Genomic DNA, 19,943 nt, shown 5'->3' with positions numbered 1-19,943 from the left:
TATGAGTAACAAGTTTGTTTTCAGCCTGAATTCTCCAACATTAACATGGTCATTGCGCTTGTGTGTGCACAGAGGGTTGCCCCGGTCTGTGTAACGGCAACGGCAGGTGCACCCTGGGTAATAACGGCTGGTATTGCGTGTGCCAGCTGGGCTGGAGAGGAACAGGCTGTGACACCTCCATGGAGACATCCTGCAGTGATGCCAAAGACAATGATGGAGGTAAACAAATACCAGACTGAAGTAGTCTGTCAGTATGTCTGAGCTTTTTTTTTTCTTTTTTTTTACTGTTATTTATCTTAACTCATTGATGTCTGCTATCTAAATCTCCTGAAATGGAACTGTTTTTAAACCTGACATCCTGGTTTTGTCTTCTCCTTAATCCTGAGCACCTGCACTATCGACTAATCAGGTAGCTCTTTAAATAAACACAGATGTGTCCGAACATGCCTTTGGATTCTTTCGGTATAGGAGAGTAGAAGCTACGTCGGGTGAGAATTAGATGTTCAGAGCTCCTTAAGCTGAGATCGTGGGTATACAAAACCCCACAGAGCCCATGCCTTCCAATCCCAGCATGCACTAGCTTCAGGGTAGGCTTCCCACAAAGCCAAGAAATAAGCCTCAGCCTGCGCCTCTGACAAAATCCTCCAAGACCTGAGAACACACAGACTCCAGGGATATACGCCTCCGCCTGGGAACGCTCCTGTCCGTGATCTGCAAACACACTGCCCCACCACTGACTACTGCGCTTCAAACAACCATATCAGTCATCATTTTTTGTTTTTGACAATTCCTCTGTATTCAGACTCCAGGCTGAACATATGCTGTCGGAGGATGATCAGTGCCGGAGCAACACACAATCCAATCTAATGTGCAAATTACACTCTCCCTCATTTACCATACTGTTCAATATAAGGCCAAAGCACTTGGCACATTAAGGCATTTGGATTTACATAAGTGTCCACTCAGCAGCAAAACACACTATCGAATGTGCGCAGTAAGAAGTTATGAATTGGTTACTCTGTGACAGCAAAGGCAGGCGTTAAAGAGGCAACGGTGTGATGTCTGCCAGGAGACGTGTTATTTTTGTCTCTCTGTCCATCTGGCCAGAGTGCTTCCTGAGAGCTAAGAATGAGGGAGGAAAAAAAGAGCCATGACCCATTTCAAAGCTCTAAAGTGTCCCTCTCCTGGTCAGGAGTCTTGAATTATTCGAGCTGAATTACAGGAAGGAGGAACGCAGCCAGTGGAGGTGAAAAAAAAGATATGTTAATAGCATAAAAAAGAAAAAAAAAGGAGAGACCCATATTTATTAAAAGGTGTCTTTGACTGACTATGTGCAGTTTTATGTAGAGTACAAAACAGGTTATTACACATAGTTATTTAAGATAGTTCACTTTCAAACTCACAATGCTCTGTGTTTTGTATATTTTAATTTGATTAAATTATCCTTCATTTAAAGGCATAAATCTAACCATTTTATTGTACTGACTTTTATCTTTGTACTAACATATACAAAGAATAAAATAGAGCATCAGAGATATTTATTTATTAACAAATTCTACATATATTTTTTTGTTCAGGATTCAACAAATTTTTTTTTTGTCTAGACAACTTTATCTGATATTAATAATCTAAATGCTGTACATGTTGCTAACAGAAATCCTGTTAGTTAAACACTGACAGATTTGCCTTTTCTCTTCAGATGGCCTGCTGGACTGCATGGACCCGGACTGCTGCGTGCAAACGTCGTGTCACATCACCTCCCTGTGTGTTGGATCTCCAGATCCTCTGGACATCATCCAGGAGACGCAGATGTCTATTGGCCCGAGCAACCTGCACTCCTTCTTTCAGCGTGTGCGCTTCCTGGTGGGCCGAGACAGCACGCATGTGGTTCCTGGGCCTAACCCATTTGAAGCTAGGTGAGTAAAGTAATTAAATAGGAGGTCATTTAGATCATTAGGTTATTTATCAGCAATATCAACAATAACAATAATGTTTTCTTATTGATATAGATACTTCAAGCCCTATCAAAGACAGATGTAACATGAACAAATAAGAAGCACTAAATAAATTGATTAATGAGTTGTGACTAACAAAGTCAAGCACTTTGTTAAAAAAAAACTATGCAGGCAGAACACAATTTACTTGACGAAAGTGATCACTGAAACGCCCACAGCGTTGACTGCTTCTATCTTGGGGAGATTCATTAGAGAGACTGTTTCATGTCTCCAATGGCTTGTTGTATTTTTCCCCCCAAAGACGCCGGTGCGAACACATTGTGCATTATTTTTAGACTATTTGGCTGAGGAATTGCAGATCAGATCACAGGAGTACAGCAACTACACAAGTCGCACACACTGGCATGTTTCGAAAGTTGTGGCATGTGGAAATTCTTTTGAGTGGCTCTCCCATAAGCAACCAGGGCACACGATCCCATCCACACTTCTACAGATTAGAAAAAACGACAAAAAAATACAAATAAAAATGCTGTCACTATATCCCATGTGGCTTCTTAGATTCTCACTGTCTTTGTCTTGTTGCCTTTACATTCTGAAACCCTAGCGGGATTCTTTGGCGATGCGTTTGCATCTGTCGTGCTTGCGGATCTTTCAGCACCCTCCCTTCTTTTCCTCGTGCTTCTTCCTAAGCTCATTTAAGACATGCACAATAGGCAGAGACACACGGAAGAAAAGAAACGAAGCAAACTCCGAAAACTTACAGACCGCCCTCTCACTTATCATTCATCAAACTGCACTAGAAACATCAATGCATAAAATGTGGGGGCGCAAAAAGCAAAGTATAAAAAAAAACATCTAAAGGCATTTTGAAAGATTGCTCTAAGGGTCAAGCCTAGCAGCACTCTAATGTTTTGATTCTGTCTTTTTGAGGCTTTGACTTAATATGCAGAAAAGGCCTCGGATTGATATTTTTAGCCTCCTAAAGTGTGATGTGATGTTTTGAGAAGCTTTCACTTGTTTGCCCTTAATGCCGTAATTTGCCATACAGATCATCTCAACTTTGTAGTGAGTCTTAAAGCCAAATGGCTTTCTGCTTTGTGCATCAGTGTCTCCAGTTTGTTCAATCTCTTTCGTTTTTTGATCCATTTGCTTTGATCACTTCAAAGTCAAGGCCAATCGTCTAATTCCCCCCCACTCCGAATTCCTCTGGCTTTTCTTAGCTAAGCCCCCACAAAACTTTTCCAAGTCATCGCACCCTCAGTCCGCCAATATTGAGACGCCTGGTGCTTGTAAGCTTCCTCGAACTTCAGCTCATAACAAAACATGGCAAGAAGGCAGTGTCTGATAGCGCCTTTTGTGGACCTGTCAGTGCATCCTCGTGGACTGCTTTCTGAACACAAGCTGACATTTTCCAGAAGGATTTTGAGTGGTTCACCTTATTATTCTGAGAAGGAAGCACTCCATTTGATCGAAAGTTAAAAGAAAAACACACAGAACAAATAAGTGAAGCGGCGATAAGGCACAAGGCCTAAGCTTTGTCTCTTCTCACCTAAAAATATCAGCTGTTATATATTATTTAACACTGTTCATTCTGCTGACAGATCTGAGGAGGCTTGGCAGAGGCTCTCGGGCTCGTGTGGGACACTTCGACACGGGATGTGCCAGCAGGAAACATTCCCCTGGCCGTCACCTGATCAGCCCCTCTTTATTGATCCTCTCTCCCTTTTTTTCATGTCAGAGTCCTCTTCCTTTATGCGTCGTGCTATTAGAAAGCTTCCGAGGCGCCGCACGCAAAAGCCACCTGGCTTTTAATGGGACACTTAATACGCCAGACTACATCATTTGAGAGCATGCGGCTGAACAGGAAACAGCACGACATTGTTTTATTTCTATTTCTGCTGTTATTTTCAGTATTTTATGTTGTTTCATATGAATGCATATGTCGACAAACACGACATGGGATCTACAGCAACGTTGCATCAACTGAAACCATGATTTTTTCACTCCAGTTACGGAAACATACAGTAGGTGTTCTTTTTCATATTGGAGACGAGGGAGACAAAGAAAACTCGTTATTTCGTTTCTCTCCATTTAGCTTGATTTCAAAAGCTGGCACAAAGCCCTGCAAAGGAGAAACTCTTATGCATGTTAATGCACTTCTAACGAGGACTGGAGCATGCTTTATGTGTTCATTTTCTTGCGCTTTAAAAGTAATTGGCTGATGTAATGACGAGGCAGCTTCTTTTGGAAAGATGCTTCACTTGTAATATCTATCTGGCCCATACAGAAGCAATAGAAACCATTTTACAGTCAGGTTCATCAACAGGGAAAGCAATGTCCTGATGTAAACCCGGAAAACTGTAAAAGGAATACCTGCAGAAACATTGGGTAGTGTTTTATAGTATATATACATGATAGGGATGTGCATCTCTATAACTGAGGTCTATGCGATTCGAATCTCGATGCATAGCCAACGATACAAGCTACCGATGCCATATTATTCACCCTCACCACGATCCAGTGCGATTCACCACAATGCAATTATATAAAAATACGATGCAACGGAAAAAAATATATACTATGCAATTCACTGAGGTACAGATAGTTTGCTTTTATTTCTTTGGTTCAGAAAATCATAAATTTACTTCAGTGCCTTCTGCCTTCTAAAGAAATTTGAACCAAAACCAGACCTTCTTTTCCTGTTCTGTCACTAGCAAGATGCAGCTCTCCCTTTGCCATGTTGGTCTATATTCTGTCACTTTCAGTAGTGTCCTGATACTTCATTCAGAAACATAGAGAAACTGTTTAGCAAAGAGAAGATCAATCATATATAATATAAATAAAATACATGTATACATATCAAATATATATATAAAATACATGTATACATATAAAATATATACATATAAAATATTGTCACAAATTTTTGGTAAATTATTGTTCACATTCTTAATAATAAGAGTATTGCGCATCTACTACTAATAATATATATATAAATCCTTTTTAACTGATGCAAATATGTAAAAAAAAAAAACGATGCATCGTGATACAAATGGCAACTTGTATCCGATGCACAATTTTTAGATCGATGCTTATTTTTTATGCCGATGCCGAATCTTACCATCCATGATAAATGTACTAAAAAAACTGACCGTTGTTCAGCAACTCATTGGTGCTTCAAAAGCAGAATCTTTGTTGTGGTTTATTTAATCACATGTATTTATGTAAAGTATTTTGCTCAAGGCAACTCATCAGATCACAGACTAGGTACAGGGCTAGAGACATCAAGATAGAAAGAGAAGAATTTCCACAGAATCTAATTTACCTGACAACATAACTTAATGAAAAGAGAAGTCAAATGAACAATGCTGTTACAAACAGAATTCTTTTTTAATCCTGCAGTAGCATCTAACGTTACCAACGTTAGATGCTACTGCAGGATTAAAAAAGAATTCTGTTTGTCTTAAATATAGACGTGAATGAATCACTAATGTTTAACACTTCAAAAGCCTAGCAGTCATGTTAGTTGCTCATATAGGACATTGCAAAGAAGGTATTTATATAAGCAAATGTATAAGTGTTAATCCAATAGGCTTGGTCTAAAATGCCCAGGGATTGTGTATTAGTTTATGACTGTATATTCTCCTGACCAAATGGCACCTGTTAACACACCGTAGTTTTTTAAATGGCTGTAACAAAAGAAGACTTGATGATGCCTCTTTCAGCAATTCTACATCTAAGATCAAGGCAGATCCAGCACACAGTTTATTTCCTTTTGAAATAATGAAACCGTCAGCACATCTCCCCATGTGTTGTTTTACTGCACTTCAACTCCAGTTGAAATGTGTTATTATTTTGCCCATTAGTGCCAGTGAAAAGTCCAACTGCTTTCAGTATTCCTGCAGAGCACAGCAGAGATGGAGCCACACTAGATCTGTTGTTGTGACGTGTCCTTTTGAACCAGTAAACCTCCCCATAAATAAACCCTCCAGTTTCCTGCGGTTTGGGAAGTTTGCTGAGGGTTTTTGTAGTTTTGAATTCTGCTGTGATCACACACATCTCTTATTCCGTTTCACTCTCTTGCTTTCTCTCTCACTCTCTCTCTCTCTCTCTCTCTCTCTCATTGTCTGCATCTCCAACTGCTCTGTATCGCTGTTTAATATCAATATTAAAATCATTCACTATTTCCATTATCAGTTCTACATGCGTCCTGCTCAGCCATGCACTGCCAGGCTTTAAGATAGTTTCTTTCATGTGACAGCCATAGTAAAAGGCCACTAACACATAAATAATTGGCTGTGACTGAGTTTCACCTTCTTTCTTTTATTTTTTTTTTCTCATTATCACTCCACAAATCTTTTCTGGGCTTTGGATTGGCCTGCATGTGCTAATATTGTTTATAAGGAAGCAAAGCTAAATCAAGGACTGCTGAAGGAGAAAAGCGGCCTGAATTAGCATAAAGCCGTGCTCCATGGGACCAGGATATTGTTAGGTGAAGAATTTCGCCTGCAGTAAGGACACGGCGAGGGCGGCCACTTACACACCGGTGTTAATTGTTTTCCGCTAAGTAGCAAATATTTACGATCCAACTCTTCAGTAATATATTTTTCGCTATCGATTTTTTTTTTTCACTTGCGCTTCGTGGAGCATCTTAAACGGCACACCAGTGAGAACCGCAGGATATAATACTGGCATAAAAAGCCTTTTTGATGTACAGTGTGTTTACTTCCCAAACATCTTATGAAGTCTCCCCTAAGTCCTACTTCATGTGACATTGAACTTCATAACACTTGTATCCTGCACTTAAGCCCTTTGCTGTGAGTTCAGAACTATTAGAAGTGTTTGATTGATTTTTTAATATTGATTCCGTGAGCCTCGTCTCGGCCAAGGTGACAGATAACATCTTTCGACTGCAAGATCATTTCCAACCTGAGTAGAGTGGCTGAAAACACCAATTCTGGCACCGCACTGCTGTCCTCTCTCCTCTAAGCAGAACCTGTTTTAATGAGGATGAAAGTGTAAAGCATTCTCTACGAACACCTTATTCTTCTTGTCATTATCTCTTTTTCCTTCTAGGCAGGGATCCCCACCGCGCTCTCCTCTGAGCTGTCGACTGGGTTGAATTCATTATTTACGCAATTAGAAGCGGGGTAACGCGAGGTGCACAGTGCCACTATGTGTCTGCATGTTTGAGTGATATCGCTATGGCAGAACGTTGGACTGACTTTCTGGCTTTGTGCTCACGTCTCTCTGCAGTCATGCCTGCGTCATCCGAGGACAAGTTGTGACGTCTGATGGAACTCCACTGGTGGGGGTGAACATCAGCTTTATCAACAACCCTGCCTACGGCTACACAATCACCAGGCAGGATGGCAGGTAGGATGCTCTTTGCAAAATATAATAAATGTATCCCCGGTGTGCTGTTAATAGCATATTGGAGGTGGCCTAAATCAGCTCTTTTTTTATTTTAAAGCAATACAGTTGTATCTTGTAAAATCCCCAATATATCACATGATTATAGCTGGTTATATAGGAAAAAGACATAAAACCAGTTTATGTGCTTGGCAATCCTCCTGATAGCAAAGCCGTGTGCACAAGTGTGAGTGCAAGTGAAAGATCATGGGAAGGAGCCAAAAATCACCTTTTTATTTGTTTTATTCTTTCATCATCTCCGTGTGAAGGAGGCATTATGTTTTAGGGTTATTTGTCCGACCCTCCATCTGCTCATCCATGCTTGTGACTAGGATTTTGCACTAATGCAATAGTGGTTTAAGACTTGCCGCATTTATATGGTAAATCCTTAATTGCTGAGCAGATGATTAAATTTAGATGCAAATTTGAATCGATCCAAACAGGGTCAAGTTCACAGCAAGGTCAAATGTCTGGAATAGTTCCCCCCCCCCCCAATAGCTTCCGTATAACGTATATTTTAAGGGTAGTTTTAACGTATAAATTTATAGGTCAAAGGACTATGTTTTTAGCCTTCACCCCTCATCCGAAAACCCATGAACTATCACGTTTATATTATAATACACTTCATTTATTTACAAATTTGGCATACACTGTATGGACTGTATGGACACTGTATATGCTTTGGGTAAATGTAGTAATGACTGAACTATTGCTTTCTGCAAAAGTGGTAGCAAAATGGTTAAAGCTCTGGGAAGGTCAGGGGTTCTAGCCTCAGTATTGCCAAGCTGCTCTTTAACTATCTGTGCTCCAGGGGCACTGTATCATGGATAACCCTGCTCTCTGACCAGTTTCCTAACATCAAAATGTTTATGTGATTAAGTAAAAAGCCTCTTTACCTTTCTTTCCTAAACTATGCATCATTGTATAGAATGTTTTGGATGCAATGGAATACAATTTTCCTGCACTTAAACTATCAGACCCAAATCTGTTCCAGCATGACAATGCCCCTGTGGCCTCCATGAAGATATGGTTTACATGGGTTTGAGTGGAAGATCTTGAGTGGCCTGCTATAAAGCTCTAGCCTAAACCCCAAACAACTTTGGGTTGAATAGGAATATTGAAAAATCTAAATCGAATCTCCACAACAAATCTAGTGTTAAGACATTCCAGAAGAGTGGATGTTATTATGACAGAAAATGGGGACTAAATAAATGGGACACTCAAAAAGCACATCTGGCACACATCTGCCACACAGGGTTAAACTTGGGGTTGCTTAATAACTTGGATTTCTCTGTATTTCTCTGTCCTCTAATTTTAAAACACAAATAAAAAAAACATCTTTTCCGCTTGCTTTTCCACCCACCCAGTAACTCATTTGCATTCTGTCTTCTTCGGCTTTCTAGTTTACTTTGCTATCTCATACTTATATAAACATGCATTTTCCCACTCTTTTTCAAGTTTTTATTACTGTTTGTTTTCAAATTTCAGTTGATTTTTTTCCTTTATAAGATAACAGTGGTTTTATGTTCTTTGATGCGTCTTCGTGTACCCTGGAAGTGGCTTGTAAATAAGAACGCTTTTATTTAAGTGTGATATTAGAACAGAAATTCTAAGTATTTGATAAATTCTCCTGACGTTGTGGTAGCTTCAGCAAGCTTTATGCTTTCAGGTGTAACTTTGATCGCAGAAGTTTCTAGTTCTGTAAGCAGAAGCAAAGAAATTATGATGTGTACCACCATTATACAAACCGATCAGAGCAAGCAGGTATATGTACGTGCCTGCTGATCCTCTCTCACACTCAGCTGTTCTAGCTATGGCACATTTAAATGTATTCTATGGGTTGTGATTTTTGAGGGAACACCAAGAACTAGACTGAATCTTTCAAACCAGCTGCATTCAGGTAACTTCCATCAAAATCACGTTAGCTCAGTTTGTATTCTGTCTGTCTAGGCAGTAGATGTTTTATTTATTGTGGTGTGTACACAGCCTGTCAAAAGGCCACCTTGTTTTTTTTTTTTTTGAAGATCTCAGAGTAATGTTTGATGTTCTATGCCAACAAACACCCCTCAAAGCTTTGTAGGAGCAGTGAGGAAGTGCTGTTTGTAATGAAACGCTATGTCGAGTCACTAACCTGCACCCAACATCAGTTCCTCTGGAAGGTGCTGGATCAAAAGGTTAGAAAGAGCCCATGTCCAGACATCTGTACAAACCTCCTGGGAAATCCTTTAGGAGGCACAGTGAAGCATCTCCTGGAGATTGGAGTACTTTGTGTGGAGAAAAAAACTGTACAGTTGGTATAGCTGCTCTAACACCTAATTAGCTTTTAAAAGTGTAATCAGTGATTTTGATTAAAGCTACTTGTTTGGAACTTTAAATACATCGCGCTAAAGCTACACCCAGGACAGACTGATGTGTACTGTCTAGGCTAGACTTTCTTCATTACACTGTGCAAAAGTGGAGACATTTTTTTGTTATGGTATTATAAATATGAAAGTATAGACACCTCCTTGTGCTGATTGGTTGGATTGTGGTGGCCAACATCATTACACATCCTGTTTTTTGAAACATTTTACCTCAGAGTGGATATTTGATTGACAGCTGGACTAATAAGAATATATCACCAAATATTTATAGCAAGAAATGGTCAGAAATAACTTATAATAAAAATAAATGAATACAAATGATTGAATCGATTTTTCATTGTACAGAAGCCAAAATAAAATTGAACCTAAAGTCATGTGCATGTGCACATACACACACACACACACACACACACACACACACACACACACACACACACACAAATTCGCTCACAGCTCCATTTTGAACCCTTTCCAACACCCCACACTGAAACACACCTTTTAATCCCAGCATCCCTCCCTCTTTCTATCTTTCCTGTTTCATCCAGCACCACTCTGCTGTGATCTGTTTCTTTATCCTCTTTCATGCTATTCTTTACTCTCAGTTGAGATGTCGTCCTTCTGCTAGCTCTCTAAATCTCTACATCCTCTCCTTACCGCCTTTGCTGATAATTTTCTCCCTGCTGCTGTTATTGCTTTCCCTACATCCCACACATTTACTCTCTTCTCCTCCTCTATTCTGTCTTACTCTTTCTCGCTCCCTTTCACACTCTATCTTTACCCTGCACCTCCTCTCCTCATCACTTTGCGGGTGTAAACTCTCTCTCTCTCTTACCTCTCCATCACCTTGTTCTTTTCCATCTCTCATTTTCTCTCCCCTCTCTCTCTCTCTTACTCTCTCTCTCTCTCTCTCTCTCTCTCTCTCTCTCTCTCTCTCTCTTTTCTCTCACTCTCTCATGTAAATACTGCCTCTCTCCCACTGCTCTGTAGTCAAGCCTTGCGAAACACGCTCAGCATGGCGTGAAATCACAAATGCACCTGTTCAACCACTTAGAAATGGAGGAAGACTGCCTTCACTCATTTTTATGATGTGTTCTTCATCCTCTAAGCACATGCTTTCTCCTTTAAACCTTGAGTGAATGAGTTCCTCTGACTCAACCAAGACTCACACTGACCACAGCAATTCATTCATTCATTTTTTTATATGATTAATCCATCATCTGTCACTGCTGAAGTGAGAGACAAAAAAATCAAACAAGCTTACAGTCATCTTTGATAAAAAACAAAAAATCAGCTTTTGACATGCTCCATATGACTTATGTGAAAACACTGAAAAAAGGATAGTTTTCACATTTAAAAGAGAAACTAGCTAAGTAGCTAATCTGTTTAAAGTAGCATATGAAAGCGAGTTTAAAATGTAGCTAGATAAAATAGGAGTTTTCAATGAAACTGCTACACCAAACACAACTACATTGTTAACTACATATTAAATATAGGGTATTATCTTGGCTGTTCATAGCTAGACAGACCAACTAAACAGGAGGTAAACATTATCCACTTAGTTTGCTAGCTAAGTAGATAATGCTAGGACCTTTAGACATTGTAGTAGTCAGAAAACCTGACAGCAACAGCACATTTTTTTTTACATTAGGAACTTATGTGCTGAGCACAGCTCAAATAAAAGCTTGCATTAGCAAAAGTTAAAGTTAGCCTACAGTTTAATATATGTACATACTGTGCATACAAGTCACACAACCATATGCTGGAATAAAACCGAACAGAATAAAAAGTACAAAATTACTTTGCAATAAAATACAAATAGAATAAAAATAGAAACAATATGCCCAAAAGGTCCAAATTCAAGTCATACTTTAGAACAAAACTCATTTCATGCTTTAGACTGAACAGGGTGTACATTTTGGGTGGATCAAGATGCATGCGCTCTTTTTATTTTCCACTTTCTTACTTTCACTTTTCAGCAATTTTATTTTACTGTGCACGCACACCGCTCCGCTTGCTTCTCTCTCTCTTTCTGAGTTTTGCTGTCCCTGCTGGCTTGCCGCCTCCTCTCCATCCACAGCTGGCACTCAACCATGCCTTCGCTGCCGTAGTCATGCTTTGAATATTCAAGCTACTTATCATTTACAATATTTTATAGTTCACTATTCATACGCCTACAAAGATCATTTTTGCTCCAGCCTGTGTATTTGATCATGCGTGACATTCATTAGCATGGAACAAAGTTACCAGGATTCATTTAAACCATTATAACTTGCACCAAGGTACACCGTATGTACACTGACATACTTTTATGGCCACCTGCCTAATAATTTGTTCTCCTGCTGCCAAAACATTAATGAACTTTCAAGTATTAACAGCATTAACTTCTTCAGCAGTTTGAGCTACAGAAGTTCGGCCAGCCTTCGCTCTCCACGTGCATCACTGTTTCTTCCTTAGACCACTTTTGATAGATACTGACCACTGCATACCAGGAACACCCACAAGAGCTGCAGTTTTGGAGATGCTCTGACCCAGTCGTCTAATGATCACAATTCGGCCCTGGTCAAACTCAAATTTAAATCCTTACGCTTGTCTATTTTCCTGCTTCTAACACATCAACTTTAAGAACAAATGTTTACTTGCTGCCTAATATATCCCACCCACTAACAGGTGCCATAATGAAGAGATAATCAGTGTTATTTACTAACTGGGCATAATGTTATAATGTCATAATGTTTTGCCTGGTCTGTGTATATAATTTGTCATCAATCTTTGTATTTGTATGCTAATTCCTCCCAAACCAAAAGGCTACATAGCTCATGAAAGCGGTTTGTGTGAGACTTTGTTGTGAGAGAAGCTCTCGACTATGAAGTGTTTAATGCTGTTAAAGCTGAGCTGGATCAACATCCTTATTCATATTGCACTATAGAATCCATGCGTCGAACGTAGACGCATAAAAAAGGGTTTAATTGTGATCAATGCCTCTTGTGTAGCTTTAGGGATGTTCTGCAGGATGTTAGAAATCCTTTGATTTTTGAAGTACATGGAGTCATGTGTATTCCCCTGAAGGGGACATGAAAGCAATCAGTCATTCATTGCATCAACGAGCAGACTGCAGGCAGTGTAGCCGGACCGAGCCGTACCAATTATTCATGTTAGTGGTCTAATCCAGTTAACCCCTTTGGGTTCACCCACTTCCCTGATGAAATCCTAAACAGAGAGAGTGATGCTGTGGAGAATTATAGTGTGTGTCACTTCTTCAGCCTGAGGTGCTTCTCGTGATTAATAACAGGACTCATTGATCGGCACGGCGGCCCGTAGGTGTGCGATTTATGCTCGTGCGTCTGGCTGGGCATTGTGTGTGTGACCGGCTGTGACTGCAGTTCGCCAAAGGCTTTGAGGCAGCATGAAAGCATGCATGTGACCATTCTGTCACGCACACACACACACACACACACACACACACACTCATACACACCCGCACAGCGTCCAAGTTCTATTTTAGCAAGGGTACCATGGCAAGGGCAGAGCAGACCTTTGTTTACAGACTCAGCCAATGAGCACTATGCACCAGAAGGCAGTCTGTAGGGATGTGTAGGTGAATTAATGCCCAGGCAGTGTGAGGGTTTACCTGCACATTCACTCTTTAAATTAGAGTCGTGGAGATTCACGGCCACACTGTCCCAGCACACTCCCTAGGGTTTCCACATCACCTTCCGCTAATGGCTTATTAAGGGCAGCAGTTTTACAACGCAGGTGTTCAGTAGGTACTTAGGAATACTGTGCATTTCTTTGGTGTGTGTTTGTGTGTGTGTGTGTGTGTGTGTGTGTGTGTGTGTGTGTGTGTGTGTGTGTTTGTTTGTGTTTGTGTTTGTGCTCTGTTTTTTTACTTGTTTAATTACTTTGTTATATGTATTTCATAATATTTCCACTTTCCTCCCCCAAATATGTTTTATTTTTATTATTTTTTTTTTTACTAAAAAGTATTTTAAAATGTTTGCTTGATTTGAAAGTGTTCTGAGTTTTTTTTCTCTGGCCAGCAATAATTATGATCATAAGAAACATTAAAGGTGCTTGCTTTTTACTCTGACTGGATAACTCCAAGAGTAATTTGTCAAAAGATGATTAATTTTTTTTACTTTTTCCTCACCTTCAAGGTCTCGCCTTTAAAAGAGAGAGAAATATTGATTGGGGATTCTTTCATGCAGTCTTTTGTGATTATTTTGCTTTCATCGCTAATCCGTAGACCAGGTCACGTCAATCAGCAGCTAGGTCCTGATACAGACCAGGAGAGTATTTCATCAAACATCCAAACTCCATACCAGAAAACATGGGGGAAAACGTGGCATAGTTCAGCGACTTTAGTTTTTTACAGGATTTCAGTTTAACCAGTTCCTTGCTTTTATATCAATTATTTTGCTGAAGGCAGCTCATTAAATCATAGGTTACCTGCTTAGAGATATTAGCTCACAAAAGGAGGTTTTAACAAACTTTCATAGATTTTTTTATTATTATTTGGTCTTATAAGTTAACATAATGTGGCATTACAGTGGTACCTCTGAATATGAATTAAAATTCGCACTCTGGAATAATTCGTTCCAAATGACCCCAAATATTAATAGAAGAATAAGAATACAGCCAAATGCTCTAATATCATTTAGTATTCCGCATTTAATAATTGTGCCCTAACATCTAAAAAAGTAAAACATCATCTTAACTGGGTACTTTAACTTTGAGAAGAGTGAATGCTGGCATGATGGAGATGACGTTTCCAGGAAGAAATTATTGTTTGGAAGGAGACGAATCTCCTTCCACTATGATATCGGGCAGACTGTCACCCGAATCCTTGTTATCACTTATTTTTCTATTTTTTTTTCACTTTGCTTTGTTTCACTGCTTTCACTACTTTCGCCTTTTTCAACTTTCTTAAAAAACGTATCTATTGAAACTTGATTTTAGCGACTTTTTAAAATAGCACTGAAGTGAGACTGAGACTGAAGTGAATATTAACGAAACAAAGACACACCGATAAACGCAGAGCTAAGACGGTGCTCTCACTACGAATTGAGAAGTTGAGAAATTGAGGGTTGAGAAGCGTGAGAGACGGTACAGATGAACCATCGTCTCTTCGAATTTTAGCCCACGAGGTTCAGAGGAATTTTTCTAAATTCTGAATTTTTATGCGTAAACCGATACCGATATGAATTTTGATTCGTAATCTGAATTATACGTGTTCAGGGGCATTCGTATTCAGAGGTACCACTGTTTTTAAATTCGCCAAGCTGAGGCATGATAAAAAAAATCAAAATACCATTTCAGATTGTCTTGTTTATAGATGCACTGTATGGACAAGACACCAGTTTTTGCCAGCCATATGTGTTTCATCATGATAATGTTCCTGTGCACAAAATAAGCTCCATAAAGATAAGCTTCACATGGTTTGGAGTGGAAGATCTTGGGTGCTCAGATATAGAGCTCTGACATCAACCCTGTGGAACACTTTGGGACGAATTGAAACACTGACTGTACCTAAGGCTTCCTCACCCCACATCAGTACCTGCCTTTACTAACACCCTTGAGGATGAACGAGAACAAATCTCCTCAAGCGACTCTGAAATCTAGTGAAACATCTTCCCAGAACAGTGGAGGTTATTATATGGGTTATTATAGTATAAACTTATACTCAATGCTTGAGTATTTAAAGGTTATTGTTGTCATTATTCAACCCTGACATATTATTTTGTAACCTTTTTTATTATGTACGGAATTGTATGTACCTAGCTCTTTACATATTTTGGTTAAATAGACACTGTTTACCTTTCTCGCCTGCTGTTTTATAGAAGAGTTATTATCATCGACTTTTAGACGCTTGCCAGATCCAAGTCTGGAGGGTGTTAGCGGTGAACAGTTCAAAATTTCTCCTCCCCTCTTTCAAGATTAGAATGATGTCGGAGTATCTGTGGTAATTTCTCTTAGGGAGATAGAATTAAAAACTGATTCAGAAACTGACTGTCAATACTTATTTACTCTGTGGCTTTGCTGCACAATGCAGTCACTATTATATGCTGTAACAGTGGCAGGGCTGTGCCCCTTTTTAATTTCCCATATATAAAAAAAAAAAATTATAGTTTTTCCAGCACCACCCATTCAAAATGGTTCGATTAATTTAGATTTGAAAAGCTCAATCTTTCAAAGAGCCAGAAGCTTATTGTTTTTACAGCATACTGTGAAGCCAGTAGATTAAAAAACACGCTCCTTAAATAGCTGGAGCCGAGTTCTTTTCAGCAATAATTAATGCATAATTAATTACAATCACAATTAAATCCCCTTAGGGTGCTGAAGATAGACTTGGAATATGTTGTTTATAAAAAAGCAAAAAAAAATCTGATTTAAGTTATTATAATGAGATTGCATGGTAAATCATTGCGTTAGCACATAATGTAACGTTTTGTATGTTTAATTAATGGGATGATCATTGAATATAAAATATTCTCAATGATCTAATCTATTCATCTATTACCCTGGTGTTGTATTAAAAATGGTGCATGTACTAAGCAGATTGTATTATAAAAAAGAAGCATGTCAAAATTCACAAGAGATAAAGCCATTGCAGATCCCTACATGCTGTAAAGAAAGAAATGATTGCCATGACAAAATGAGTGAACATCGTCTTTTTTGTTTATTTGGTGTGACGTAAGCCATCCAGGCCCCTAAGTGGTATGTCAGACTGACAGTTTCACCAAAGCACAGTAATCTTTTTGCTCTGTTTCAGCTTTGACCTGCTCTCCAGTGGGGGTGTGGCCGTAGCACTGCGTTTCGAGCGTGCGCCGTTCATCATGCAGGAGCACACGCTGTGGCTGCCGTGGTCGCGCTTCTTTGTCATGGACACCGTGGTCATGCGGCATGAAGTAAACGACATCCCAAGTTGTGACCTCAGCAGTTTCACCCGCCCAAGTCCAATAGTACTGCCCGCTCCTCTCACTGCCTTCGCCTCGGCCTGTCACGACAGAGGAATCGTAGTGCCTGAGATCCAGGTGAGTGGTCATGAAGAGCCTGAATTTAGACGTTAATTAATATTGAGACCATAGATATAGGAAACCTGCTGTAGATTCTATTGTTAACTTTGTTCATACGTCAGCTTTAGAGTAATCACTTGTTAAACGAGTGTACAAGTCTGAAGAGAGATTTGATGCTACACTTAACTATGTCAGCTCACTTTATGTTGTCAATATTCCAATTTAATTAACTGGAAATATGAGTAACGCATTTGGATTAATTAATGCACTTAAATCTGCTAAGTAAATCTGCATAAGTATTAAAAAATCCATCTACAAGTTCAGTCAAAATCCGATAAAACAAAAAACGCCTTGAAATCCTTCTTTAAACGACATTACAGAATACTATCTTACAGTAGGTTCTCTTCTAGAAGTCTATTCCCTATTCTTTTGCTTTGAGGTGTCAGTGATTCTAACATCCAAATACTACACAGGCATTTTCACAAAAAAATATCGTCAAAGCTTATGTTGTGTCGGATGACTTCTGGGGGAAAAAAGTGTGATAAAACTCTAACATCTGCTTGGCTGTGAATTAACAAGAGAGTTAGTAGCAGGTTTATCATCCTATAAATTCTTTTTTGTAGCATCGCACAGAGAGTGATTATGACACTATTGGATTGTGAATGTATTTATAGAAAACTATAATTCTGTATAATGTGAATATAACACCAGTTTTCTAACATGTAGCATTAATGATGAAGTATTTCAGTCATCCTTTAGAATTCTGCTCTGTCTAGTTACCGATTTCCTTTTTTCCCGTTAGACAAGAAGTCACACAACTCGAAGCAGCACAACTTTTTTTTTTTTTACGAGTTTTTCCGCATAGCATCTGTATCCGGAATGTGTACGAATGCTTCAAAGATATAACAGACAACCCATGGGTTCAGCAAAAACTGTAGGTATTCTAGGCTGGAATTCTCACAGGAGTAAAATATAAATAAGAAAAACACCTTGTAGCACCTGGGAGGGATCAAATTATACCAGATCGCCATGTAGAACTAATTCCATTGCATATAGGTTGTTATTGATGGCTACATTTTCACATTTTTTTTCATGCTTTACATATTTATGTTCAATTTTAAGTTGTTTAAAACATATGCATCTGTTTTAAAGTCAGTACATATGGAAGCATATGTGTATGGCATTCTGGGAAAACCCTGCACTGGGTGACATTTTGACATTTTCTACAATACATATAGGGGTGAAATCTACAGGCTTTTCTGAAATAAGTATTAAGTAATAAGTATAAAAATTGAAAGTAAAAATGTGAAAATTGCATTTTAGATGCGAGATTTAATTACAGTTGCAGTGACTGTCTAAAATCAACCGCTCTTTATGGACTTTATTTATATCTAATATGTAATAAAATGTTTTGTTTTTTTCTCTACAAAAACAACAAAAGGCACTGTTATTCATAGCCTACAGCTGAGTTTGTCAAACCGGCTCTTTATTTACAGAACGTGATCTTTACAGAAAGTCTAGGAAGGTTTAAAAGTAAATAAAATATTTCTCCAGGGCTTGTGAGCAGCACAGTAGAAAAGCGTTGGCCCTGACGTAAAGAGATCCAATTCTGGCAATGCTGTAGCCAGAAAAAAAGGTCTTGGAAGGGATGGTTTGCTTTCATTTTCCTTTGTCAATCACAGAAAACACTAGCCAGCCATGGACATCTGTAAGCTCGTGTCTGAGGAAAAGGGCGCTTTCTTCCAAAATGTGCTCATGTGGTGTGTGATGCAGCATGAGCATCCGCTTGGAAAGATGCATTGGCTAGCCTGGTGTCTCTTGGAGGAAGTACATTGCTAGCCATCACGTTAGAGTGAGGAGCCAGTCAGAAAAAAATAATAATAATTTTCAGTCTGGAACACATTTATTTCTGCAATTTGACAAAAATGATGATATAGAAGAGACTAAGAGTTTAACTAGAGGTTGTAAAAAAGAAATAAATAACTCTACCACAGGACATTTGCTAAATATAAATCTCATTGGCTGTTTCATTTCAAAATCATATTAGTCATTGCGGACAGTGTTGCTCTTTATCCTCGACTGTTTTGCATTTACCGTTCATTAGCATCCCTATAGATTCACACTGGGAGAGCTTTAATTAGATGAACAGTTGCTATTAGCTTTTAACAGACGGAACAAAAAACATCTGGCCCTTTAGTGCTCTCTGTAAATGGATTGTATGCCCTCTATTGCACTGCGTGTTTTGATTCATTCCATGCCAGCTGGTGTCACTGATAGAGGACCCTATGCCCTCATATACAGAGGAAGCAAATTGGAAAGAGCATACATCAAGTTGGAATGGAGGAGTGACTCTAGCTAGTGGCAACACTTTCATCAGGGCTTTGTAATTGGTTGGAGATGCACAGTGTAATTTACAGCGCAAGCTTTTTGCAGAGCAAGGATAATTACGTTTAGCAGAAAGCAGACACTTATTGAATTTCTGTATCCAGAGTTTGCAGTCACAAGTGAAAAGCTGCATGTTTTTTTCTTCCTTCAGAGGGCAACAAGGGCTTGGGTGCAGGTGGTTCAAGTGTTTGTGTTTGTGATAGCAGATTGATGTTGGTCTATGAAGATATGTCAATTTGCTCAGTAATTCATTTCTGAAAGACAATTGCTCATTTGTTGTGTGTTTTTCTGCCCACTCCTGTATGTACTTGTCTGTGTGTGTGTACCAGTGTCCATGTGTTTCCATCTAATTATTTTGACTCCCTCTTTGCTATGCAAGATTAATGGCTCTGTGCAACATGCAGTGCTGTCTGGTCTATTAATATCAGACACCACCTTTCCCATCTTTCCTCTCATTGGCCTGGGGACACACACAGATTACTGTGATCTTTTACACATATTTTACACCATTCTGCATTTTTTTTTTTTTTACAGTCTATGGACTTTGTTACTGTCATTAATAAGATTTACAAATGAGCCTAATTTAGCAGACACCCTTCTTTTTCTTTGTCGTCCTCTTTATCTGTGCATTTGTGAAGGAGTCACTGACTGTGTTAATTGCTCTGGTCTTGTCTGAGAAGCAAAGTGCTACATGTGGTGACTTAATGAGAGCACTGCAGTGTGCGTCAAAAAGATTGTAAGGAGAAAACTAACGAACCAATCAATTCTGTGCACTAGGTCTTTGTGGGAGCAAAGCGCTGCTCTTTGGCTGCTTA

The 19,943-nt window shown here is 39.1% G+C and overlaps 1 protein-coding gene across 11 annotated transcripts in view; it reads left to right on the top strand.

Moving 5' to 3' along the window:
- The window catches only part of tenm4 (teneurin transmembrane protein 4), a 202,193-nt gene that overhangs the window by 135,146 nt on the left and 47,104 nt on the right, over window positions 1–19,943 (top strand). For all 11 annotated transcript variants that reach the window (XM_046862857.1, XM_046862855.1, XM_046862856.1 and 8 more), the window contains 4 exons: window positions 73–219; window positions 1,700–1,916; window positions 7,212–7,331; window positions 16,500–16,761. In XM_046862857.1, coding sequence (XP_046718813.1) covers window positions 73–219; window positions 1,700–1,916; window positions 7,212–7,331; window positions 16,500–16,761 — 746 coding nt within the window. The remainder of the gene's footprint in view (window positions 1–72; window positions 220–1,699; window positions 1,917–7,211; window positions 7,332–16,499; window positions 16,762–19,943) is intronic.

Source organism: Silurus meridionalis, chromosome 12, assembly GCF_014805685.1.
Source record: "Silurus meridionalis isolate SWU-2019-XX chromosome 12, ASM1480568v1, whole genome shotgun sequence".
Lineage (NCBI taxonomy): Eukaryota > Metazoa > Chordata > Actinopteri > Siluriformes > Siluridae > Silurus > Silurus meridionalis.
Note: the sequence above shows the minus strand (reverse complement) of the source record. Positions and strands in the feature narration are given on the sequence as shown.